Source organism: Mercenaria mercenaria, chromosome 12 (assembly GCF_021730395.1).
Source record: "Mercenaria mercenaria strain notata chromosome 12, MADL_Memer_1, whole genome shotgun sequence".
NCBI lineage: Eukaryota > Metazoa > Mollusca > Bivalvia > Venerida > Veneridae > Mercenaria > Mercenaria mercenaria.
The window spans coordinates 13,745,807-13,773,482 of NC_069372.1; the positions used below are offsets into that span (position 1 = coordinate 13,745,807).

The 27,676-nt window shown below is 34.7% G+C and overlaps 2 protein-coding genes across 2 annotated transcripts in view; both read right to left on the minus strand.

Annotated features, from left to right (window-relative positions):
* LOC123533112 (GAS2-like protein pickled eggs) overlaps nt 1-8,927 on the minus strand; it is a 79,511-nt gene extending 70,584 nt beyond the window's left edge. Inside the window, exon 1 of the mRNA XM_053519258.1 lies at nt 7,235-8,927. Coding sequence (XP_053375233.1) covers nt 7,235-7,843 — 609 coding nt within the window. The 5' untranslated portion in view covers nt 7,844-8,927. The remainder of the gene's footprint in view (nt 1-7,234) is intronic.
* Nucleotides 8,928-12,967: 4,040 nt separating this feature from the next.
* On the minus strand, nt 12,968-22,360 carry LOC123534016 (ester hydrolase C11orf54 homolog). The gene is made up of 9 exons (XM_045316047.2): nt 22,206-22,360; nt 21,752-21,850; nt 20,326-20,399; nt 19,388-19,489; nt 18,352-18,426; nt 17,854-17,940; nt 15,288-15,437; nt 14,803-14,916; nt 12,968-13,778 (listed from the first exon to the last, which is right to left on the minus strand). The coding sequence occupies exons 1-9, from the start codon at nt 22,270-22,272 to the stop codon at nt 13,626-13,628; spliced, it is 921 nt and encodes a 306-aa protein (XP_045171982.1). The 5' UTR covers nt 22,273-22,360; the 3' UTR covers nt 12,968-13,625.
* Between the last annotated feature and the right edge of the window lie 5,316 nt (nt 22,361-27,676).

Sequence of the window (27,676 nt, forward strand, 5' to 3'; positions counted from 1 at the left end):
TCGTTTTGAAATGTTTCTAAGAGAAAATACGACAAAGTGTGCCTTGGTCATATGTCCCTTTGTCTGCAATGCTAGCGATTTAATGACTCTGGCATTAAAGAACAAAGAAATTAGTATTATCATTTAATCAATGAATAACTGTTTTCCTTGCTCTCTAGCACTTGGCATTATCTCCAGAGGCTGTGAATCAGTAGAACTCTATGAGATGAATAATAGTATTACATAACTTGCAGTTTGTAAGAGGTTTGTATTATGAGTCTGCCAGGTTTTATTGTAGCGATGAATGAGAGAAAGATCGTTCAACGTCTGCCAAGTCATAAAAATCTATGATACTACATACAGATTCCTGCCTAAGTAGCTCAAATAAATGTTTATGATTTGCAATGCATCAGTAAGATTACTCATATTCTTTTCATTATAGATTTTCGATAAGGTGTATGTTTTTGTCTCTCTTACTTATAATTTTCTCGAAATATACAAATGTAGGTGTATCTTATTTACAGTTGTCCTATAGTTATTATTGTACTTCAATTACAGCTGTCCTTAATTTATAGCTGTATATTAGTTAAAGCTGTGCTTTGTTTACAACTGACCTATAGTTACAGCTGTTCTTTAGTTATAACTGAACTTCAATTACAACTGTCCTTTAGTCATAGCTGTACTTCAATTACAGCTGTCCTTTGTTAATAGCTGTACTTCAATTACAGCTGTATTTTAGTTATAGCTGTCCTTTAGTTACAGCTGTACTTTAATTACAGCTATGCATTAGTTACAGCTGTACTTCAATTACAGCTGTCCTTTGTTAATTACAGCTGTATTTTAGTAATAGCTGTCCTTTAGTTACAGCTGTACTTCAAGTACAGCTATTCTTTAGTTACAGTTGTATTTCAATTACAGCTGTCCTTTAGTTATAGCTGTACTTCAATTACAGCTGTCCTTTAGTTAAAGCTGTACTTCAATTACAGCTGTCCTTTAGTTATAGCTATATTTCAATTCAGCCGTACTTTAGTTACAGCTATCGTTTAGCTATACCTGTACTTAAATTACAGCTGTACTTTAGTTATAGCTGTACTTTATTTGTTGTAGCTGCATGTACTTTTATTATAGCTTGTCTATAGTTTTAGCTGTCATTTTATTATAGATGTACTTCAATTAAAGTTGTACTTTAAATATAGCTGTCCCTCAATTTTAGAGAAGCATAAGTGTCCGTGGGTTTGAATCTGTAAGCAAAATATTTAAGGGTTTATCGCTTGTCAGATCTTTGTTAGCTATGGCTTCTCCTCAATATTTTTCGCCAATGATTATAATGTACCATATCTGATTGGGGTATTTTTCAAGCGTGCCATTTCAATATTATGGGCGACAGGATCATTTTTAACGACTATTAGATGTTAACCATGCTGAGTCGTATACCGTTTATTACCGTATATAAAAGATATTTCAATTTCATAAATTTTATATGAATCATGTATCCTACGGAGCAAATCAAATCGAATTTCATACATCACCTTATGTGAATGGTGAAGCGTGTCTTTTAACGACTATATTAAATTGTAAAGGCAATCAAATAGAGTAAAATTGCTATAACCATTTTATATTTATATGAAATAAGAAAAATGATATGAATTTAAATGACACTAATCGTTAGAAAGCGCAAGTAAATTTTTATCAACAGCCCGCCAAATAGCTCATAAAAGTACTTGGCAACTTGAGAGGTACCATATGCGAGGATAAGCAGTAAGGGCTACTGTAATGCATGGAAAAAGGAAACAAACATGCCCAAGAACAACAGAAACACGAGAAGACCGGGCTGAAAGGATATTAGATATGGCAATCTTCAGTGAAGGTTCATAGCAAACGAGGGTGCCCTACTCAAAACAGAAACTCCTATTAATATTCAGCAGATGTTTGTCTTAAAATACATCAATCCATCAAAATGCAATCTTCTTAATAATGGTTAATTATTTCGGCTATTATTTCCCCCCTCTAGAACCCTAACATTTTCAATTCGAATCAATTAAGTGGGAAGATTTCATTAAGAGAATTATCTAATACAATTATGAGCCCAAGTTCTGCCATATGGCCAATGCAGGCAATATGGGCGAACATACCGGAAAAGCAAACAACTAAATTTCAGACAAAATTCGTAGAAAAGCGCTTTGTGGTTTCATCCTATTATTCATATCGGTTGAGGTTTAATGTGTGTTATACTTACAATAAACATGCTTTTTGTATTTTGATTGCATGTTTAAATAAAGTTTGTTTGTTATCTGCATCAGTGATTTATTACTTGTGACACAAACATGCACACATGCATTATAATAATAAAATCTTACTGATGCTCCCCTAGACTAGCTACTAGTCTGATAATAAGTTTTTTTTTATATACTAATATATTTCCTTGTCAGATATCTTTCATTTATAGATAGCTCCCTGTTTATAGACTGCTCCCTTTTGAATATCTGGTTGTAGACTAGCTACTAGTCTGATAATAAGTTTTTTTATATACTAATGTATTTCCTTGTCAGATATCTTTCATTTATAGATAGCTCCCTGTTTATAGACTGCTCCCTTTTGAATATCTGGCTTCGGCAGCAAGAAAAGGTAACCATGTTATAACTATGAAGGGAAGTAATCTGACATAAAATATGAGAAGAGACTATGACTGGCAAATGTAAGGACTGGGACCAGTCTAATGCTCCCCATAACCAACCTTGAAAATGTGTCGGAAATGGAATAAGATAACATCTTACATCTTCAAAACATAAAGTATACTATTACCTAATAAATATTCAAATTCAAAGCAATATTTCAATCTGGTACAATAGAGCCTGTTATAGAATTTCGAAATGTAAAGCGTGTCAAAAAGTTTCAAGTATCATATATAGAAATATGACACTGACTTGCAAGGGACTGGATCATGGTGACATGCACATTGGTAATATAATGAATGAAGATTGCAACATCCTATAGGTGTATGATGTTTTCAAATATATACGAAAATGCCGATTAATGTAAATCGTTTTCGTACACATAATTAGAAAACAAAAATGTAGTCCATTGTCTTGCATGTCAAAGCGCCGGATAATTCCGTTTAACATCTATTATGTACAAACTAGCTATATGAATATTATTATAATTATACATCGTTCATATCAACTCGTGCCCTCATCCCGCTTCACCCGTGCAATAACCCTAATAAATGATTTGGCATTGTCTTCGTATGACCTTTAGAGACGTTCGAAATTAATTGAAAATAATTGAGTGTATCGCGGTAATTATGATATATGCGGAGATACCATAGGAGAGCATGCATGCTGGCCAGTAGCTGATGACCCGTTGGATTCCCGTGTCTGTATCAATCAACGATCAAGATCTTACCATAACGCGAGAAACAGAGCTGTTAGTGAAATGCTGAACGGTGTACCAGTAACCACTTTGCTCCCAAAACACATTTTTCTTCTCATACTGGGCGATAATGATAATTATTCAGTGTAAAAAGGGGTACAGAAGTTCAGAACGAGGTCAACCTATATTCATACAGAAAATGCACCTAACTTTAGCATTCTGCAAATCGACCTCACAAAATGTCATACATTTTGTATGTATCTTGCTTTCTTTGAAAATGTTTAGTAAAATGAAAACAGAAATAACATGAGCCGCGCCATGAGAAAACCAACATAATGCATTTTTGCGACAAGCATGGATGCAGACCAGCATCCGCGCAGTCTGGTCAGGATCCATACTGGTCGCTTTCAAAGACTATTGCCGTTAGCGAACAGCATGGATCCTGACTACACTGCGCGGCTGGTCTGGATCTATGCTGGTCGCACTATGTTGGTTTTCTCATGGCGCGGCTCATATAATCGATACACGTCATTGTAATTTTGTCATTTTACGTCTAATTGATTGGTGGAATGTTAAGTTTGCAAATATCTACTTGTAACAAATTAAGATGGAAGATCAAATTTCAAAAGCAGATAGCGCATTTGAAGCAACAACGTACAATTAGGACATTGGTACATAAATAAATCATTCACATATAAATTACACTAAAATATTGCATGGATACAACGAAAAGCCGTCACTAATTTGATTAAAAAGACTTCGATTTATTGATTTTTACTTATGATATCTGCAAAAGTAAGTCTTGACTCTAGAGGAATAGTTTTTTTTTTTTGCTTTTTTTGATAACTTTACTGACTAAAATGAGCATTTAACACACTGAAAAAAATAAGTGGAAAAAAGTTTTTCTGTGTAAGATCATGACACACTTGGGTCTGCTTTCTGTTGATCACGTCAATCAATTAACAGAGAAAACAGTAATAACGTAAATGTTGAATTAGGAGGCGAAATATATGTACAGACACGGAGTTAACATTAATGTAAATATCATGTAGTAATTTTTTTAAAATGACATTCAGGCTACTCAATTCAGGGCATATTCAAGTGTTTCCTCAAACAAATCAAAAATTCAGAAATAAAATTATTTCAACATTTCACCGACTGAACTGACGGTAGTGTCATTTAATGTTCATTAATTAGACTTTAAATGTGGTAGATAAAATGTTTAGATGTGAGCAGCAGTAATGAAGGACACCAGTGAATACGGACAGCGGTAAATACGGACAGCAGTAATTACGGACAGCCGTAATTACGTACAGCAGTAATTACGGACAGCGGTAATCACGGACAACAGATATTCTCACTGTCTAGTTATATCAAAGAAATTTCATACCAATAATCCAAATGAATCGAAACGCCTGAAAAAAATGACGAATTGCATTTAATCGCATTTTTTAGACATAATTTCATTTTATTTGTCATATTGTATGGTGTTTATACGCTAGTTATGTGTAATTACAAGCTACATTCAGTACGCTTTTCCAAATACGTCTTGTGATTTGTTAAAAATATGTAACATAATGACATTAAATTCAAATAAGCTATCTAAACTGGACAATTACTGTACAGAAATAACAAACGATACAAATTGAAGATTATTCTTTAATCCGTCACATTGAATATATAACACTACACTGATTTCATAACATATCGCAAAATTTGAACTTGTGTCAAAAGTTTAAGGCGTTTAAAATACATGTTTGAATGTATAAAGAACGATTTTATGCTTTCTTAATATTTGCCGAGTACGTATTTATTAATTTGTAAAAGGAATTAAATCGGGGATTACTTTTAAAGAAATGTTTGGCACAATTTCTGCGCTAACTTTTTCGACAAGAGTTTTTTTCATGTTTATGCATATCATTTATATCATTAAAGTAAATAGGGCTTTATAATTATTCAAAAGTTATGGGGTTATACCGTACACTGGTTTGAAAATTAACAAATTTAATCAAACTTAAAGGCAAGTTCCCTTTTGTCACATATTCTGTAAGGTTATGTCATTTTTTTGTTCTTCTTATGGCCACTTGGAAGTTTAAGATGTGTCAGAGGTCATAACGCCTATCACAAATGAGTGTTGGAATAATGGTACTCGTGAATCAGGAAGTAATGTATAACACTACTGAATTATAATTCGGAGGCTGCAAGCGTATGCAGATGGTGTAATTCAGTGTTTTACGGTTCAATAACCTTTTGGTCTGTTTGCATGACTGAAAACATTAAATTAGATAACCCCCGTATGACACGTATATTTTATATATCTCCTTACGATTCAAATTTGTCGTACGAATACATACACTGAAATTACATACATACGGATTTTTTGTATTCTAGCTTTTCATTAACTGAGCGGCTGTACAAAACAAGCACGTAAATGAAATAATTACACGGATAAACGTTTTGAATACAATATAAATAGCAGACAGTCCCAAAAAAATGTCACCAACTAGCTACCACCCACATCATCCGCCTCAAACACATCTCCCGACATTTATAGGTCCATAACGGAAAATATCTAATTATTTTAACAACCTATACAAACAATACACGATACTCAAGCGGGCTACCCTTCCAGATACGCCAATGCACTACTACCGTTCGGTATTGACTGTATTAATATCACCAGACATGCAAATGATAAAGACATTGAGTCATATAGTTCATGTATTCATACACAACTTCATGTTTGCAAACAAGCCAATATTCTGATACGGAACCCTACCTTCCCGATAAAACAAATATTGACATGGGCAAAATTATGCCTCAATAATTCTTCATATCTACCAGCTTTTGTCAAACGATATCATGAACAATATTATACGTCAATACTAAATAATCTATTATACGGATGTTTCTTTAAGATATTTATGGTTGGTATTAAATGAAATATATAAAAAATTGTGTTGATTCCTCATCATCTGATAAACATAAGTTAAGTAATATAAGTGTTCTAGACGTTATGTATTATAACTTACCCGTTCTTGCTCATACATGTACTTAAAATGTTGATAATTAGAGATTATACAGTACTGAACACTTACATAAAAAAGAAAATGGAAGTAAATTGGATAAGAACACGTTGCTATATAATTAATGCGAAGTCGTATGTATCAGAAATGATTTATTATTAATCACTCGATCTGATAATTATATGTATAATCAGACCTTTAAATCAAGACGTACAGAGATGTTGACGTTAAGGGATTCAGATGATAATGTAAATTGACATGTATTGCCTTTAAGCTATTTAGAACTCTCACGTATATATCTTAATGTTGCAACATCACTGTTAAAATTTTCTTCGCTTGTCAAGCTTTTCATATCTTATACAGCCGTATCATCTGGCTTAGTCTGACCTACATGTAGTTTTAAATAAAGAAAACGATGTGTTAAACAAAGAAAACGAATCAAAAAGCAAAAACTTCTTTTTTCTTATATATAGTCACTCATTAAATGTCTTACTGAGAACACATATCATGGAGTGATTTACGAATGTACACACCTAAGGAATGACTGAATGAAGAAACAAATGAAGGAAGGAATGAGTGAATGAGTGATTGAATGAATGTACGAGTACATGTAGGAAGGAAGTATGTCAGAAAAAAGGTGAATATATGTACAGTACGCAGCAAGGTTAACAAATGAATGACTGCAGAAACGAAATATGTCATGTTAAAAACTCACAGCTCATTAATTTTGTAGAACAGTAGAAACTTCAAGATAAGAAATGCTACTGTTTCGTCTGGGGGTTTTAAAGTGGTACACAGGGGGTGAAATAATTTGGTGTTCTTGTACCGTCTAAAGAGAAATATAGTGATATTTGACTTACCATTTCATCTAAGGACTTGACATCACATGTTTTGATTTGAGGTGGAGGTTCCCCTGTTTGTATTTCGTTGTCAATTTCCTCTTCCATCTGAACAATAGTAGGGGCTAACATTCCAAACTTAGCCCCTACACGTGCTACCTCTAACAAACACAATACAACACTTCTTTCATTTTTTCTCATCACTAAATCATCCGTTTCGAATCTGAGCACTTCTGGAATTCCCATTTTCGAGGTCCACGTGATAAAATTTGATATATTATCTCGTGCAAGAAACGTGCCAGGTTTAACATCTATTCTAAACTGCACGTCATATTGAGGAATTTGAATATCACGCACAAAATTTGATTGAATCTCAAAGGTACCCTTAAGTTTTTGCTCCTCCGCGAATTTTCGAACTTCATTCGCGTGCTGACATAAAAGGACCCCTGTTTCAAGAATTTCGAGGAAGTTGTCGGCATTTAGACAAATCTCCTTGTACAGACAATTGAACCATTCAGCCAGGTCCTCCTTCATGGCGTATAGATACTCATCCTTCGTTCTAAAGGGGCGAAGGGATTTGGCTTCGAGAACCAACATCCCCACATTATCCCCATTCTCCTGGCCCTCCATGCCCCCCTCGTTTCTTCTTTCCCCTTAGAAGGGGTTTCCTTGGAAACAATAAATCCACTAATTCCTACATGGCTGCATCTTCACCCCTGTTCACCTCAAACGAACTAACATTTCAAAAGACACACATGTTTCCAATTAACTTTATTCCCTGCATTTCATATATATTTCGAACCCACAACACCGTGCTACTTATCTTTTAACAAATCGAAATGTAAATTCCAGACTTCAGAAAAAAATTCGAATCTTCAATCAGAACAGAGGCTAATGATGTCTTTAATCGAACAGAAAAATCTACCTTTCTTATTTGAAATACTTCATATTAAGATCCGAGTGTTAAATAGCGACCTGAATTAAACACAACACTTCTATGTAGATAAAATTGATCTTAAAGATCTATACATATTTAACTCTCGCGTTCTCTGTTTATATTAAAGGTGATTACTTTAAACTAGTAGTTTAACTATATACCTTTTGTAGTTATAGGCTTTAAGTAAATGTTAAGGTAGTTCCACAGTTCAACGCTTAATACGTCAACCATAAACAGCGAAAATTCCGATTAGTCCATTGATAAAACGACAAATGCGACAAACTTATTCAATCTGTCGTGTTTTTAGTGTACTGTAGTTTTCATATATTTTATGTATTTTATTGGACATATATGACAGCTTAACGACTTTCTCCGCTATCCTCTCAAAAAGGGATTTAACAAGAAATCCCCTGAAACACGACCTTCACATTGTTGTTATTGTCGCCCTCTCCTTATATCAAGGTTTAATAATTCCATTATCGGAGAAACACGCACAGTATATATTCCAGAAAGCATGTACTTTCGAAAACAGAAATTGTGAAACTCGCGAATTCTCATAGACAAGCTGTACATGCTTCAATCGATATTCCTATAGGATCACAAGCAGACACTACAAAATACGGTGTATAGAATAATTACACTCGGTGATATAATGAAAACATGTCATTCCAATGCAAAATCGAAAATAAACATACCGATTTTACGTGAAACATGTTTTATTTACTCGTAATCTCGATTTAATTTTAAGTATTTTCATTTTATGTAAATGCATTTTTACACTATATATGTGTGCGTAGAACATTTGAAATATCAGTTTAATAGATAAATATACTCAACTTCCTTACAATTCATTCCTGCAATTTTGCGACTTTTTGATTACAAAACTTCAAAGTAATAAATGGTTGTTAAAGTATAGTACCACCCATATTTATGTTGTTAACTGCTATAATGGGCTGATAGCACTTTACAGTTCATAGAGCCAACTGCGGATGTTGTTTAAGTATTCAAGCTTTTTGTTCAGCGATATTGCAGCGAATTAAGCTAACTTTCCTTGTTACCTACTTAAGCTCCGAGCAACGTCCAGGAGACAACACACAAGTACACGCCAAGGTTGAAACACTTGGGACAGTCTATCCATAGAGGCGTACTTTCCAATGTCACTGAAGACTTTTGTATACAAATAAACTGCCAGTTTAAACTTTCTATCAGTGAAGTACTTGATATAAGTTTTAATCAACACAAAAATTAAGCACTTCAAATTCGTACTTTTATCCGAAACTTTCAAAATACATTTCAATTTTCAGTTATCCAATTTGAAAGTGAAAAATGATTAAATTTTTGTATGTCATTAAAAAAAATGGCAACATGATAAGGGAGATAGTATGTTGTTTCAAGTGCTCAAAAAGTAACTGCGGTTTACCAACTGCGGTATTATTTGGATAATAAAATGTACCGAATGACTGCATTTGATGTGGGATTATAATTTCTTTAAAATGTATATTATTTTTTTTACATAATTATACATTGTAATCACTACCGTTCAAAAAGTAGTGTTTTTTTATACCACTAATACGAAGTTGAGAGGGGCTGGGTTGGGCGGAGGGGGTGTATTGGAGTAATCGGATGGTCGTTTGGCCAGCCGGTTTGTTGGTCTGTTCGTTGCACATCTTCATGACGCGATCTACATTGTTTACAAACTTTAAAACACCGCCTCGTAGCATAGTAGTAGAGCAGTCCGTTTGATCCAGGTGAGTAGTGTTGGTGTTCAATCCGCTCGGTCATAACCGTAAAAAAGAACGTTAAAAAATGGTACCCAGTATATCCTCGCTCTGGCGCTCAGCATTAAGAGATAGTGCTAGTACTGGTTCACCGTTTAAGTATAATGTGATGAGTGGGGTATTGCAGCACTATAAAGTTGGGCATTGTGCTCACTGCTACAAGTAGACACCGTCGTTTATATGACTGAAAAATTGTTGAAAAAGACGTTAAACCCGAACACACACACACACACACACAAACTTTAAAACACATTCAAATGAAACTTTATACGCATTATCACAATAATTATGAAGATGTGCACAACATATCTTCTTCAGTTTGGATCCAAGAATTGCTGAGTTATATGCCCTTGAACAGAAAAACGTGCACTCTGACATGGTACATGCAAGGTTTTCCACCCACAGATATAAAAGTAACGAAATGTGTTGTATAATTCATGTTTTTGATCAATTAACATTTAGTACTACATTTTTGTATTTACTACCGATAACGTTATAATTGTGTTCCAAGTGTGTTATTTGTATAGGAAATGGCACTATCTCTCTAATTAGAAATCCAAACTGAAAGTGAATTGGGTAAATTAAGACTATGTTGAAGTTAAAAGGTCAAAAATAAACAAACCCGTACAATGTAAACGAGGTTTCCTGGATCTAACAGTAAGCCTCAAGTAAATGGTACAGTACTTTTTTCAATATTTATGTTTTGATTCTATAACGATTTGACACTTGGCGTTCATCACATATCAAAAATTCATGATAACCCAGTAAATGCAGCATTAAAAGGTTCATATAACATAGTGTTATAATAAATAACTGGAGCAAGAAATTAATTATGTAAAGGTAGAATTAACATAAGTGTAATGTATGTCCTGAGTAAGCCTACTATTTATGTATTGATTCTGCAGGGAGTTCAATTTTGACACTTGGGCCTTTTTTGCATATCAAACTTCATGACAACCTAGTAAATGGGTTATAACGAAATAATATGGGGCAGGGAATTAATTATGCAGCGGTAGAATTCACATACATGCAATGCATTTCCTAAAGTACTATTTATGTATTGATTCTACAGAGATTTGACACTTGACGTTTTTCGCATAATCAAAAATTCATGATTACCTAATAAATGCAGCATTAAATGTTTGAGTTAACATGGTGTTACAACAAAAATATGGAACGGGGAATTAATTATGCAGAGGTAGAATTAACCTACACGTGCACAATGTATGACCTGAGCTGTTCAGATTTTCATGTTTTTGCCATTTCCTTATGTAATGCATGAAAATCACGTGGTTCAACGTTGTTGGATTTTAGAAAAACGGCAATTATTATGGAATGTCAATTGCAGATGCCAAAGTATTCCATTCTGTTGATTTTCAGGCTTTACAAACATCTCAAGTTAAGAAATGAGTATCACATGTAGACAGTAAATGGTAAGATCACATTTTTACCATACTGTGAAGTCATTAATATCCGTTGGGACAAATTTTCGTAGATTTTGTGGTCGCGTCAATCCATGAAAATAAATCCCAAAGAAAAGTAAAACTACAGTACATGTTATCTTGAAAAGGTAAATTCAACATCCCGGGCTAAAACTACGGAATTCCGTGCCCACGAAATTATATGATTTTACATCAGTAAAAATGTAGACGGGGAAATTCACATTAAATCAAAGACAACAAATCGGCACAAGTATGACTATAGAGTGTGAAGAAAACACAAGCAGGGCTTTTAATTCCTGGTTTATTGCCCTGATACCATTTTATTGAGGTAACATGTCGGTATTTTACGACCAGAAGCCTTTTGTCAACCCGCAATAAAAGTTACGCCATGGCAGAATGTTTTTAAGATCGACACGCTGCTATGTAAAGTATGAAGATTAGTCTACTGTCTGAAATGGCCTTATCGGGACTGATATATTTTATGATTTTGGTTGGCGGTACTACAAAAAAAATGATCTTACTTCACACTTATGGATGGAATAAGATTGCTACAACGAATGCGGGAAACCACGTTTGTAAAGCGTTTCAGACTCGAATGGTGAAACATTCTTAGTTGCATTACTACACTCATAAACGTTGGCTTGATATGAATAAGACATACTTTGAAGTTAAGTCAAGCTGGACTTCGAAAACCAGGGACCGTGAGTTTGAGTCCCACTCTTCCAACTGAAATGACTTAACATTCTTTGGATACCAGTAACGTGAATACCGTTTTACCCTTGATAACCAAAGTGACTTGTAGTTTTGCATTATTCTCCAAAATTCTTATAAAGGAGTCGACCATATCAATAACCGGCGGCGACAGTATGTTAGTTTAGATACAGACTAAGTTATTCGAACGCTGTGACATTTAATAGGACATACAGACACCCAACACAAGATTCATATCATTCTAAATGAAATAATGTTGAAAGAATTGACATTCTTCAAATGAGAATTAAATGCCATGCACATGCGAACAAAAGCTGCGTGTTTTATATTTAAATGCTGTTATTAAGTACAGATTATACTTTGTGTGAGAAAACTGGAAACAAATGCAATTTTCAACCCTCAAGGGAGGTTTTTTTTTTTCTAGAGATTCGATCTGAGACTGATTCTGTACACACCAGCTGTCGTCGTTTTTTGTTTTGTTTTGTTCACAAAGACACAGTCAAGAGAGGTATGCAGCACGAGAGCAACAGACACAGGCACCGTGGATATGCAACTTTCTCAGTTCAAACACTAGAATAGTTTTGCATAAGGATCATAAATTTTCGGCTATATAAACCTTTCTCTTTCACTCATTACACTAAAAACGCTCCGCTTTAGCTTTGACGTGAAATATGTTTTTCTTTAGCGTTATTTTACTGCAAAGTAGAATTTTTATTTTGGGTATTGGCTGCACATCTGGAACTATAGTGGTATATCTGGTCCATGAAATTTTTTTGTGCGTTTTAAACGCACTCGGGATGTTTAAACGGGCGAACCTATTTTGCACTGTGTTTCAATGACAGATATTGAAATTATACACTCGTTCTAGATATTATAAAACAGTACGTTTACTGACAGTAATACTTTTATTTTATTGTGATTTATCTGTCTATTGCCTCAATGCATGATATTAAACAAAACAATAAAATACTGTGATATTTGTTCGCAAGGCTATGAAATATCATCAATGCACTGAAAAATATTTACATCACATAACAGCTGTAAAACTAAAACATGAACAAAACGAAGAAAAATGATATATTTAAAAATCAATAAAATGATCTCTTAACACTGTATATCATCGTACAAATAAAATATTTCAAAAATGTGCAATACCTAATATACAAAACACCCTGTTCTTCTAGCTAAATTTATCATATATAAAGTTTTTTTTGTTTTTTTTATACTTTTTCCGATTTAAAATTACCATGCTTATAAAACCATGCTACATATTAACAAATTCTTTTTATAAAATGTCCAAGAACGTAAAAAGAGTTGAAGACATAAAATCAAGACACCATACGTAACTTCATCTCGTGCAAAACCTCTCTAAAACAAAATATTTGCTCAAATTACCCACAGAATTAAAAAAATACAAAAATATATTATCATAAAATTAGAATAAACTAAACAGTATTTACTCCGACTGACTAGGGATAAGTTTCACTTTGTTCAAAGAGCTGAGCATTGACTAAAGGGAGACAAATCTAAATTTAGACAGATAGTTATTTTGGCGGTTGATCGACCCTGTAAATACTATCGGCCACAATAAAATAACCCCTGTACTCCACTTCATCCGGCGTTGTATCGTAGTGGTAGTGGCCGCCTTGTCCATGCATACTAAAGCAGTGAAAATGTTCGTCCCGTAAATCATAGCCCTGAAATAGATGAACAAATACAATGTACATTGCGTTTTTACCATCTAACATTGATTACATTCGGTACAATCAATATCATATGTTTCATGACTATTTTCATAATTTTCATCAATTTTCATTCATTGTTTTAAAAATTTAAGATCGATTAAACATGTTGCAGGAATACCATCCACCATGATTGAAAACGTGACTCGTAGGACAATTTTTTGTCGAGTTGAGAGACATAATGCTATTAATCCCCAATCATAGTACAGGTATATAACATACATGACTAAAACCGTGACAGTAAAGAACAAGGAGTAACTTCCCTTTTCCTATATATCTGTCAGATTAACTAAATTTAGACTAGCTCCTAGACTATGATATATCTTTTTACATTTTTATGATTGAATGTAGTGAACTGAGCCAGTCTATATCCCATGTCCAATATCATGATAATTTCAACATCAATCCTGTGTGAAAATCTCTAAAATAGACTGGCTTTTGTCTCTATGAAATTGAATTTGTCAAAAAAGGGAAAAATATAGAAATATAGTTATTATCAGTCTTGTGGCTAGTCTAAACTAAATTATGCTAGACAGGCATGCATAGACTAGCTGCTAGACTATGCTAGACTATGTTATATCTTTTTCACATTTTTTATGATTCAATGTAGTGAACTAAGCCAGTCTATATCCTTTGTCCAAAATAATATTTTAACAGCATTCCTGTAAGAAAATCTCTAGAATAGACCGGCTTTTGTCACTATGAAATGGACTTGAACAAAAAATGAAAAATGTTGAAATACCTTTATTATCAGTCTAGCGGCTAGTCTAAGGCATGCATTACGATTTGAAATATATTTTTAATACATGACTTCGATAAGAAATAACTATTCAACAGAGGATTGTCTATTATACCACAGTAATGGAAATCAAAGCAACATATAATTGCCTGCACTTTCATGGAAATATCTACACAATATAACTTCAAATATATACTGCAGACGCATCAAAATTATGTTTCGTACAAGGCAAAATCTTACGGGATCATGTGACACCAACTCCCCTACACAGACGAGGGTGGGATCCATGGTGAAAAATTTCAACCAGTTATCAACCATTTCCTGGGATGTTAAAGGCGTGGTTGAAAAATCATCCTGAAAACGAAAAAAATAATGTTACCCTGCTACATTTGGTACATCACAGTTGCCACAGAAACCTAAATGGTATTACAACTAGTTATCTGAATTCTGAGATAATGTCATCGAAAACAGCTTTTTTGTTAATTTTATTTCATATACTTGTGACAAAAGATCTGATATTTTAAAACAGCCAACACTGCACAACATGGTCAGATCATCAACTTTTAGTTGCCGGCTTAGGTACATTTTTCTGACTTCTACTAAGATCATTTTTAAATGTCTTCTGATGCTTAAAAGTCTGCTTTTTGTAAAACCAATACAACTGCAATATGTGTTTTTATTGAAACATTGTCAGGATAAAATACAGTTATGATTTCAATACCTACCATTATATGTGTGTATGTCTTTCCTTTTTCTACAAGGAATACCCCACCCAGTGCTATAGGCTTGTCACCATAGTGATTACGCAAACTCATCTTGATACTCTTACTAAAGTCATCAGGACCGTGTCTCTTGCTTGCCTTCACTTCTATAACCTGAATGAAAATTGCCGCTGTGAACATTCCGTCATTTTAAGACTTTTTGAAATGTATTTGATGCTTTTAATTGTTTCATAAACTAGTTCCTAGATTAGTAATTTCCACTTTGCAAAAACAAAGTTAACAAAAGCTGTCACAGGAAACAGCGCGCTCGACTATTTCGATGCTGGATAGTGAAACTGGGCACATCTGAGGAAGCTGAAGCTGTCACTGGAGTGTTTAATGTGGATGAAGATATTGGACAATAGTTTGAGTCTGTGTCAAAAGTATTAAGTTATAAAAGAGATATAAATTCGTAGCAAAAAGGGGGCATAATTTATGAAATATTGGTGCAAGAGTGATGGTCCTTGTGTCATATGATGTGAGTGACGTTGTGGAACAACTATTTTAAGTTTGATTAAAATCCTCTTTGTAACAGCAGAGATAGAGTGAAAGTGCATCAAATTTAACCTTACATTCTAAGTAAAAGAGGGGACATAATTCATGAAACATTGGTGCCAGAGTTATGCACCTTGTGTCATATGATGTGGCTGATAATGTGGAACAACTATTTCAAGTTTGAATCAAATCCATTTAGTAATAACTGAGATAGAGTGAAAGTGCACTAAAACTTTAACCTGAAATGCTAAGTAAAAAGGGGGGGTGGATATTTTGTGAAATATTGGTGCAAGAGTTATTGTCCTTGTGTCATATGATGTGAGTGATGTTGTGGAACAACTATTTTAAGTCTGAATCAAATCCTCTTTGTAACAGCAGAGATAGAGTGAAAGTGCATCAAATTTAACCTTACATTCTAAGTAAAAGTGGGTGCATAATTCATGAAAAATTGGTGCCAGAGTTATGCACATTGTGTCACATGATGTGGCTGATAATGTGAAACAACTATTTTAAGTTTGAATCAAATCCATTTAGTAATAACTGAGACAGAGCGAAAGTGCATCAAAACTTTGACCTGATATTCTAACGTCTAAGTAAAAAGGGGATATAATTCATGAAATACTGGTGCCAGATTTATGGACCTTGTGTCATATGATGTGGCTGATAATGTTTTTTAAGTCTGAATCAAATCCGTTTAGTAATAACTAAGAGAGTGAAAGTGCATCAAAACTTTAACCTGAAATTCTAATTAAAAAGGGGGGGGGGGTGGATAATTCATAAAATACTGGTGTCAGAGTTATGGGCCTTGTGTCAAATGATGTGGTTGATAATGTCGAACAATTATTTTAAGTTTGAATCAAATCCATTTAGTAATAACTGAGATAGAGTGAAAGTGCATCAAAAATTTAACATGAAATTCTAAGTAAAAAGGGGGGAGGTAATTCATGATATACTGGTGTGAGAGTTATGGCCCTCGTGCCATATGATGTGGGTGATGATAAGGAGTAATTATTTTAAGTTTGAAACAAATCCATCAAGTAATTACAGAGATAAAGGGAAAGTGCATCAAAACTTTAACCAAGGTGCGGACGCGGAAAGACGCCGACGCCGGGTCGAGTAGGACAGCTCTCCATACTACGTATAGTCGAGCTAGAAACTACAGGTAACAAGAAGAATCTTTAAAAAAAAAATACACGGCCGCATCAGCCAATGCAGATATATTAATGCCTGAGAAGCAGAGATTTAAATCGTTTTAATGTATTCTCAGAAGCTATCTGTCAGAGTTGGCAGGTTTGTAGAGGCTACATACCAATGAAGGAAATTGTTCTTTGTTTCATATTTATAAAATTCAGCTACTTCAGATCAATTTTGATACACTTTCTAGATTTCACTCCGTTGTAGACCTATTTTAAACAAGATATCCATGCATTTGCTTCAAGAAAACGAAAAGAAAAAGGGGTGTTGAATAGCAAGTCATCTTAAGTCTGAATTTCATAAAGCGGTCCGCAGAGTAAACACCCTACTTTTGTTTTCAAGTAAACAACTAGTAAACATGCGAATATAAGCATGAAAAGTGTCTTATCTTATGTAAAATACATTTCACAAGTGAAATAATGCCCACTTGGCCCCCGGTTTACGCGCAAATTGAGCGAAAAATGGAAAAAAATTAGGATCTATTCATTGGGGACTTTCTTCGCCACGGAAGCACATTTTTGACCGAATTACTGCTATATAACCTAGTCCAATTGAAACATATCCTGCTCAAGAATGCTTACTAACACTTCAGAGAATGTATAAAAGATGTTGTTAGACAATTCCATTACTTGAAAACTGGTGCTATTAGGGTTTAGATTTCGAAAAACATTTCTCTAGTAGGCTATCATTTTCGGTGCATCAATAATGTATGGCTTCATGTATAGAAGTTGTATATTTCTTATAGAATATAACGCAAGTGCTTACAAACATATGAAGTCAGATAACTTTTATTGCCTTTAAATTCGATTTTTTTAACAGAATGTCAATCTACAAGACCTACTTTTCCAGGTTTTCCGTCACATATCAGGAAATTTCCCATCAAACAAAATTCCTCTGCATTCAGTTTCTCCAAAATACACTCCCCTGTCTAATAGAAAAATATATGAAAAAATAATAAGGCTAAAATTTTCATTTCATATACACATTTTTCTACAAAGATTAAAGTAGTACTTATAACACATATGTTCATAGGGAAAGGGAAAGTTATTGTTTCAATGACTCTCATCAGGAGTACTTAAAGTGTAGAGAAACGATTGCATAAAAACATTCATTCCTTTGCGCAAAAAAAAACAACAACAACATGTGGTGAAACTCCATATGTGGTTTTAACCCAAATGAAACATCCTAAACCGTAGTTCACATCCTACAACTTTACTTTCTTTTTCACTTTCTATTCTAGTGAGGCGCAAGATTACATTATCCACTCATGTGTGATATACGTACATGTTTTTATTCAAAATGATCTTTTTTATTTAAATATTGCAGTTGTGTATTGTACCTTCATGTTTAACTTGGAAATCCAGGCGTTGTTTGTTACTTTGCCGTCAGCTGCATACTTAATGTTGTTCATCAGCTAGGATTAAGATTAAAGATATGTATGCTTAGTGATTGGTTTGTAAATTGTGAAATATATTGCATTATACAGTTTTATTTTATTACCAGGGTCTGAGAAGTATATTGTATATTACGCTACTGAACTTAAGTTATTATCTGTGTAAAATTAAATTGTGCATCTTAGAAACCTTTGTTTATATGACAAAAGAAACGCACCTTCAAAGGCACAAATAGGTCTTTTAAAGCTTTTTAACAAATTTCCTTGAAGAAATACCTCTGTTATTGACGAACATTAGACAACAAAACAGCATACAATATAAGGCTTAAAAATTGTTTGTTTCCGGTATCCCGACCAACCCTAAATTTTTGGCCCGACCCTTAATGTTTTTTATGGCCTTGGAGAATATTTTTTCAACTTTTTAACAAAAAGTTGCAAAACTGCACTTTTTACGCTTTAAACATGGTCAGTCATGTTAGAAATCAACTTACTGATGCTCTTAAGGCATAGCCCTCTTATTTGTATTCATTTTTTTACACAAAAAAAAAAAATTCCGAAAAGTCTCACTTAAAAAAAATCCAAAAAAAAAAAACAATCCGACCTACCTACCCTAAATTTTTTAGCATGTTACCGGAAACAAAGAATTTTTTTAGGCCTAACTACTGTTTAAAGGTAAATTTCGAGGCTTTGTTTGGTATTTACTTCACATGGAAATATCTACAGGTCATATGGCGGCTTTCAAGCTTTTGATGTTGGAAGCAGCCCCCAAGATGCCTCTCCAGGCGTATATTCATCACGGTCGGGCACCTGAGTAGAATCACCGGCCTGCCGTAAGCCAGCTGAATGTCTGTCTCACATGAAAGAATTCTACTACACAACTCGACCACGGGCGCCGCTTTACAGGTGTTGAATATCCTTTAAAGTAATTTGGTCTAAAGCAACATAGAAAATTAACATTTTTTGGATATCATAAATCAGTTACCTCCGAGTTGATCCCTACAATATGTGCCGGCCCGGCCCCTGCTCCGATCATGAACGCATTCGGAAGCTCACACAATTCAGCAATGTCCTTGAACTTGAATATCTACAAATAAGTGGAATGTTATTAATCTTGACCCTGCTAAATCTTTAAAATGGACTGGTCTATCATTCAATTTGGGCAGTACCATTTGTTATTTGAAGGGGCATTCGCTGAAAATTTACTGACTGAACAGCAGGCTGATCTTGGTCCGTACTGGTCGCAAAGGCAGAATCACTTGCTGGCAGCAGGTTCAAGGTTAATTTATCTTCAGATTTAGGAAAAATGATTCTAACAAGTATGCATAAGAAGTTGTATCCTGATCCTATTTAACACTATGAGAAAAACTGAAAAAGTACACTACACTTGCGGTAGATCAGATTCACGGAAACCAAGCATGGAAAGTTACGATCAATCAATGAATCTGCCGAACAACAATCATACGTCCTTCGCCTCTAAAACGATGTAAAACTTAAGGTATTCAAACTACAGTCAAACCTGTGCTTTAAGACCACCTCTGTACAGAGACCAACTGACTCTAAAGACCACCTCTGTACAGAGACCAACTGACTCTAAAGACCACCTCTGTACAGAGACTAACTGACTCTAAAGACCACCTCTGTACGGAGACCAACTGACTTTAAATACCGCCATGTTTCCCCTTTTAAACATTAGCATCATATATTAACCAGTTTGTAAAGATCACCTGTCAATAAAAACCATTTTCGGTTCTCCCAAATGTGGTTCATGTACACAGGTTTCACTGTATGCTTCTGTTACCAAATACAAAACTTATTGACATATCTGAACCTAATTATATAATACAATAATCAACGTGATTGTTAGGTTTGAAAACATTTTAACAAACTTCATGAAAGAAATGTATAAACGCGTTGAAATACCTTGTCTCTCTGTACCAGGGGTAGGAGATATGGTGGTCCCCCAATATCTGCTAGTCTAGCATTGCCACATAGACCTGTAATTTCAAAAAAATAAACATCTGAGTTACATTTTAAATATAATACACATGTACACTACAAGGAAAATAAATTTCAAATTCAAACATCGTCCCTAGAACCCCTGTCTAAACAAAATATTTACAAGAAGCAAATAATAATATTTGAACAACCTAATTCTAAGTTTGATCTTTGAAGTGGACAATATTCGATGTGTTTCACTGGCATTTGCCATTTACGAGTCTACGTACGACAATATCTCGATAGAGGTTCATAGAATTATACCGTCCGCAAGGTCAGTACGGTTTATTGTGACGATATTTAAAGTCTGATCTGTAATTATAGTCAAATAAGGTAACTGTCCTTTAAGATATTAGTTTAAGTAAACGATATTTATTTTGAAACAACATACACATAACATATACAACAAATTTTCACAGTTCAAATACATGGATTGGAAAACAAGCTAGTAGCTTATATATAAATTCCATTCCTTTAAACTATTGGTACGTTTTAAATATAAGACCCTCTAATGATTAAGGCTATATTTAATAACTTTAATGATCAATAAGACGAGATTTAAGAATGTTGATTTAAAGTGCAATACTCTTATTATTAACGTATCGGGTTGTCAGAGCAGTCCCTGGTGAATAAAAAATTCGCGTTAGTCATCATTCAGTCAGTTACACTCAAGTGATATATATGATTAAAGTATGCGCATACATGATAAATTTGCAAACTATTATCTATATCTAACAGATATGTACATTGTCCTTGTCCCTCTATGCTCCGTAATCTGAGTTGCAAACACAGATTAATAAGTAGTAGTAATGCGGTCTACTGTGAAATTAATTGATTTCGTGGGCATGAAATTTCGTGATTTTGGATAAAATCACTATTTCGTGTGGATAAGAATTCATGGATTGCAAATTTTCAAGATAAATTGAATGGGAATATCATTTGTTCGATTCGTTGTGATTTACAATGGATTGCCACAGCCAAGAAATCCACGAAAATAAATTCCCACGAATATTAATGATTTCACTGTATTAGACACCTAAATTTCACTGGAATCAGAAGAGACAGCTGATTCTTATAAATACAAAATAATGTCACTTTCATTAAGTCGAATTTCTTTATTTCCTTAGCTGTAATAAAAGCTCTAGTTTATTGCTTAGTATTTATAGAGATTAAACTTTTAAGAACTACTCCAAACCCCAAACCACAAAACTCACGTAAAATAAAATCAGAATAACTGATATATGCGTTTATTAGCTCTATAGTAATTTACTAATTTCGGACTTGTTTAGTGTATGATCAACTCAAAATTCTGTCAGACAAATCTTTAAAGATAGTATTTTAACAGCTTTACCTTCTGACGACAGATAAAACGGTGGTTCTGTGAGATTTGGACAATCAACAACTGACACCTCTAAATTTGTAAAGTTCTTCGCAAGTCCTTCTTTCAGAACTGAAATGAACAATTTGATATTTCAGATCGACTGCAGATTGTCTGTTCATCTAATGACTCCATGCCTACTATCACAGGCATTTTTAAAGGCTGTTTTATGCAATATTACGTTTTAGACGCATTCATACACAATACAATTTTAAAAAGGTTTTAGTTCAACGTTGTGTCGACAAAAAGCTCTAACAATTAAGGTCTGAGTGACAAAAAGTTCTAACAATTAATACACCCCTGCCAAGTCCTCAAATTGGTACGAAAAGTCCAATGCAGTTATACATGTAATTTTCCTTTATCGAATCGTTAGGTCACCGTGCAGATTTATCAGTCATGGTGATTACTTTCAAATAGGTAAAAATACCTTTTGTAACGTCTTCTAAACTTGGCACATGCGTTGGAATCTTGTCAACCTTAACTTTTTCTGTCATCGTGGAAATATAGGGCGAATCTGTTTACATACGCTTGAACTCGTGATGTCTACACGCTTTACATCGCAGCATTATATTGAGCGGGGGACCAATACAATTTGTAACAGTAGCTTCCCTTATTTTTATGAGGCCCTTATATATAAACATTGGAAGCATATATACATGCACTACATTTTATTCAAATTTATATTGTTAAGCTATTGCATTATTATTTAAAGTGAAGCGTAAGTCAGATATATTTAACAGACCGTCAAAAATGTGCGAATGCTTAATTTATTGCAATTACACGCTTTAGGCCTAATATCTGCTAACATACGGGGGTAATATATCTACCAGAGGACATTCACTCAAGCTTTATAAACCAACTCTTAAGAAAGGACTCCTTCTTCGAAAATTTTTTTTCTCCATCAGAATAGTAAATGCATGGAATGGATTGCCGGAAAGGGTTGTAAGTGCTCAGACAGTTGAAACATTCAAAAAGAGATTAGACCACCACTGGAATGTAACTAAGAGACATAGGACACAAGAGGCTTTGCCTAAACCTTAAACTCCCATCAAAACTGTAAATGTAAATGTAAATGTAAATGTAATAATAACGTATAGGGAGTTTGTTTGTTTTTGTTGGTTTAACGTCGCACCGACACAATTATAGGTCATATGGCGACTTTCCGGCTTTGGTGGCGGAGGAAGACCCTAGCTGCCCCTCAATGCTTTATTTCATAACGGGCGGCACCTGGATAGAACCACCGACCTTCCGTACGCCTTCACATCAAGAATTCAACGCACAAGTGGCCTACGTAAGGGGAGTAGTACAGTACAAATGTAGGGATAACGCATGTTTTTTCGTGTTATAATATCTGCAGAATCCCGAGGGATTGGTTGGTACCCGAGCTCGTTAGGGCGAGGGTACCAACGATTCCCGAGGGATTCTGAAGATGTTATAACACGAAAAGAACATACGCTAACGCTATTCTAGCATAAAACGCGTAAAAAACAGGTAAATGAATATATTGTCCCTCAACGTCATTGAATTTCCATGAAATGCGCGGTAAAGTCTACGTTGTTTTGTCCCGTTGACGTAATTTCATTTTGAATTATCCGTTTTGGGGCCGTAATGCGTTTACGCGTTGCCACGGAACGTGCATGTATAAAAAGGTGTTATAACAGCACGTGAGCGCGAGAATCTCTCTGTTAACACACGTTTTCTCTCCTGTTAAAACACCCCCGAAAAGTGACAAGAACAGCAGTTTTATGCTAGAATAACGTTTAAGGTATTAGATCACTAATAAAGAACCTCCTTTTTGAAGAGTATTCAATTCCTACCATAATCCTACTTTTACTGCAATTCTTAGGGGGGTGTAGGTTCAAGCCCTACTGGGACCAAATTTTTTTCTCCTTATTTTCCTTTTTTTCTAGTAAGTTTTTACTTCTTTCGAGAGTTATTATTGATTTCTTGTACAAAAATGGAAAAAGATGAATCTTATAAGCGATTTCTTGGTGTTCAAAGTGAATTTACTAATTAAACAGAAGGGGTAGAGTTACACATCTTTAAAAATATTGAGTTACACGCGGTGAAAGTTCTCTATTTTGCTTTCACTCTTAGATTATATATTGTGGAAGAAATTTAGGTAGGTTTTACGTCTGCCCTAAGGTTATTTTTAAATGGAGTAAGCAGAATTCAAAACAGAAACACAGCATCCGACCTTATTTTTTCAATGTTGAAGTATGAATTCTGTCTCATTAAATCCGTTTACTTGAGGCACCATAGAAAAAATGATATTGACATTTTTATTTTGTGTTTTATAATTGTTTACCAATAGTTTGATGTTTCTTTCATTAAAATTAATGGTAAAATGAGTTCTCTGCAAACGTTTTGGATAGTGGCTATCACTTTGAAATTTGTCTCTACTTGAGCTTGAGGAGATACTATAAGTTATACAAAATTTATAAAAAACGGCACGGTAAAAGTTGTTTAAAAATTGCAAAATAGTGCCAAATACGGTTACCTTTCAGAATATACCAAGCAAAGGCCATTTTGTAAACATTACTATTAGTGCTCTAATACCTTAAGCCATAGTACGACGTTATAGATAGCGCATAGGGCAAAGTAAAGCGATACAATTATAATATAGGGCATGGTACATCGGTACAAGTAGTACAGTGATACAAATAGCATACAGGGTTTGGTACCGCGGTATTAAATGTGTAGATGTTTAAATAGCGTATTGGGCGTAGTAGAGCGAGTGGAACGGCACTACAAACAGCGTGTAGGGCGTAGTGCGGCGGCACAAATAACATGTAGAGGAGCGTATTCCAGTTGTACAAACAGTGTGAAGGGCATGGTACGGCGACACAAATAGCGTATAGGACATAGTACACTTGCACAACGTGCGTGTAGACGAACGTATTACAGCGGGACAAATAGCATGTCGGGCGTAGTATGGCTGTTCAGATATTATAGTGTATAGGGTGTAGTACGGTGGCACAATTAGTGTGTAGATGAGCGTAGTACGGCGATAGAAATAGCGTATAAAACGTCGTACGGCGGGACAAATAATGTGTAGGACGTGGCACAGTAGTACCAGGCGATATAAATAACGTATAGCTTGTTGTGAAGTGTATGGAAAGCCGTAGTTCACCCCCGGAGTACTATTCATTTTTTTCTATATAACCATATATGGCTGTTCTTCTACTTCCCTTATTCATTGCCGGAGAAGGAGTATCCAGACTATAATCGTGTTCTTCTCCGCCGATTGTAAAAAAGGACGAAGAACAACCAACACGGGTACTGTACATCTCCCCATGATTTTTCGACGAAGCATGTTCTCTGTCAGTTTTTGTAAGGAAACGAAGAATAACCAGCCGCATGTTATACAATTCCCTCGTTTTTTCTCGATACTCCGAACTATTCTTCTCCGTCGGTTGTTAAATTAAAAATTTAGGAAAGCCGTAGTTCACCCCCGGAGTACTATTCATTTTTTCTATAAGACTATATCGTGTTCTTCTCTACCGATACCGATTGTAAAAAAGACGAAGAACAACTGTACTACTTGTTCGGAGTAGTAGTACAGCTTAGGAGTAAATCACAACTCCTACTTCGTCCTTTTTTTCTATACTGAAGTAACACCATAAACGATACGTCGGGAGATTTCACGATACTACGGGGACTATTTGAAGGGACTAATTACACGGGAATATTTAGGTGTCCTTGCGGTGCATACGTTTACAGACGCTCACTGCTGTTCACTATTTAACTGTTCCTTCAGAGATTTTGCGTGAATCAGGGATTAATTACACGTGCAAATTTAGAATACACAGGTAAAGAAGATGTTGTATTACCGCAGTAGGAAAAACTGTTCTGTTGTCATTTACAATTGAAATCAAAATCCTTGAAAAGGTGCACTTTTAGTTTCAGTTTCAGAAAATAATCTGACAGTGCTATGCTAGAGGCCCAGTAATCAATACACATGAACTGTTATGTATAAATTCCCAACTACTCTATTACCACAGTCAGTAGGGCATAGGAGCTGGGGCGGCAAGTGCCACCCCCGCCCCCAATATTTCGAGGAGCGGCGAAATGCCTAATAGGTAAATTTTTGAAAAGGCTAGAAAATATAATTGAGAACATATTCAGTGATCTTCCCTTGCCAATTGTCAATTTATCATGAAGTGCATCGGCGACTGATATATACACAGAATCTTGTCATGTCGCTGACAGTGACACCTTGCTAGATCACCTTGGTGACAGGGTATTGTACAATATCGATAAATCGCAACCACAAACGTCACTGTATATTAACGCCCCCAACCCCTCCCCCAACCCCGCCAGACTTTGAATACAGGCAATACATTAATTAATGGTAGCTTACGTTACTGCCAAACAGATTATAGTCTAGACACTTGCAATTAATGTTGTGTCTCGAAAAAGGTAGCTTCTCACGTGACATAAAAAGGAAAATGCCTTTATAATGTCATATTTAATGACTAAAATGCCCTAAGGATTGGATAACACCTCAAAGTCAGGGTCTTGTGCTCGATCCACTATATTGATATTAATCTGATATTACCGGTTCTACCTTGGCAAGCCTTGTGACATTGCCCGTATATAACATCGTACTGCCATTACAGTGTTTAAACACATTAATGAAAGCTCGAAAATAAAATATGTTCAGTCCAAGAAGTCACCAAATTGCACCATTTACTCTAACATTATGAAAATTTTCCTGGGGCCAACCCGGACCCCGTTGATGCGAGACGGATACCTCCTCCAGAACCCATACCCCGCTGCCGCCCCAGTGCTGAGATTGTCCCTATGGCCCTGATTACCAGTGTATAAGGTAATTGATATTAAATGTTATGATTACTTGTCATAAAATTGCTGTTAAGTAAGTGATATAAGTGTCGATAAATAGCTATATATACATTATCATAGGTAATGTTTTCCAGTTTGTATATATGCACCAACTTTAAATAAAATTTGTATTGTATTGTATTCAGTCTCTGCTTTTATGACAGATTTTCCCAAAATTCTGCTGGAGAAGGTAACGGTACAGCCTGTTAGCACCTCCGCATGATATCTCATTTTATCAGGACTTGACCCCTAGTTCCTTCACGGTTTGTTATTTATGATGTTAGGCCAGATGTTGCCTGTGGATTACTCTGGGAATTAATAAACATTTGTAACTTGAAATAAAAAATATTGGGCAGTAATTGCTTTAAGATTTTAAAATGAATCAGGAAAATGAAAAAAAGAAAAAAAGATTTAAATTAAATATTTACTATCTACTATTAAACGTCATATAATAAAACATATAATAATACTTGATAAAATTAATGAAGGATAGAATATTGTCTGTAGAGCATATGTTTATAATAGACAATTGAACAATTTACGAAAAATCCAGTGCACAAAAATGTATCTTTAAGAGTCAGATCAATTATAGTGTCCGTAATTTCAAACTTGTGAAACAAACTCTGTGGTCTTTCTATTTGTGTCTTTGCAATAGTTTTGTATAACTCCAAAGATGACTGTACACATATTTTCCTTTCCTCCTTGTACAACAACTCTTTTTCTATGTTAGAAACGAGTTGCATGTTGCAGAGGTACCGGAATGGTGGAACAAATATTTAAGAAGCGATTTTGCGGTTGCACATTCCTTAATTTCCTTCTATTATTTTTGCACCTCCTTGAAAATGTTGTAATGACCGTTTTAGATCATATTTAATTAGCTTTTCTCTTTGTGATAAAACACTGTGCACATCTTCTATACAAGCATAGTTGTTATCTGTACTGTCTTCTTTGAAGATTTTAAATAATTTTGAAAACTTCATACTCCAATATTGAAAACAATCTGAAATAAAATATGTTATGTTTCAGGGATGTGTACATGTATGTGGCAAATAT

What these genes read in the sequence shown, in the direction of transcription:
- LOC123534016 (XM_045316047.2), bottom strand. Translation starts at nt 22,272, where the DNA reads ATGACAGAAAAAGTTAAGGTTGACAAGATTCCAACGCATGTGCCAAGT. An exon ending in CCCTGGTACAGAGAGACAAG is followed by an intron (nt 19,490 to 20,325) that starts GTATTTCAACGC and finishes ACTTATTTGTAG; the next exon opens with ATATTCAAGTTCAAGGACAT. An exon ending in AGACATACACACATATAATG is followed by an intron (nt 14,917 to 15,287) that starts GTAGGTATTGAA and finishes TTTCGTTTTCAG; the next exon opens with GATGATTTTTCAACCACGCC.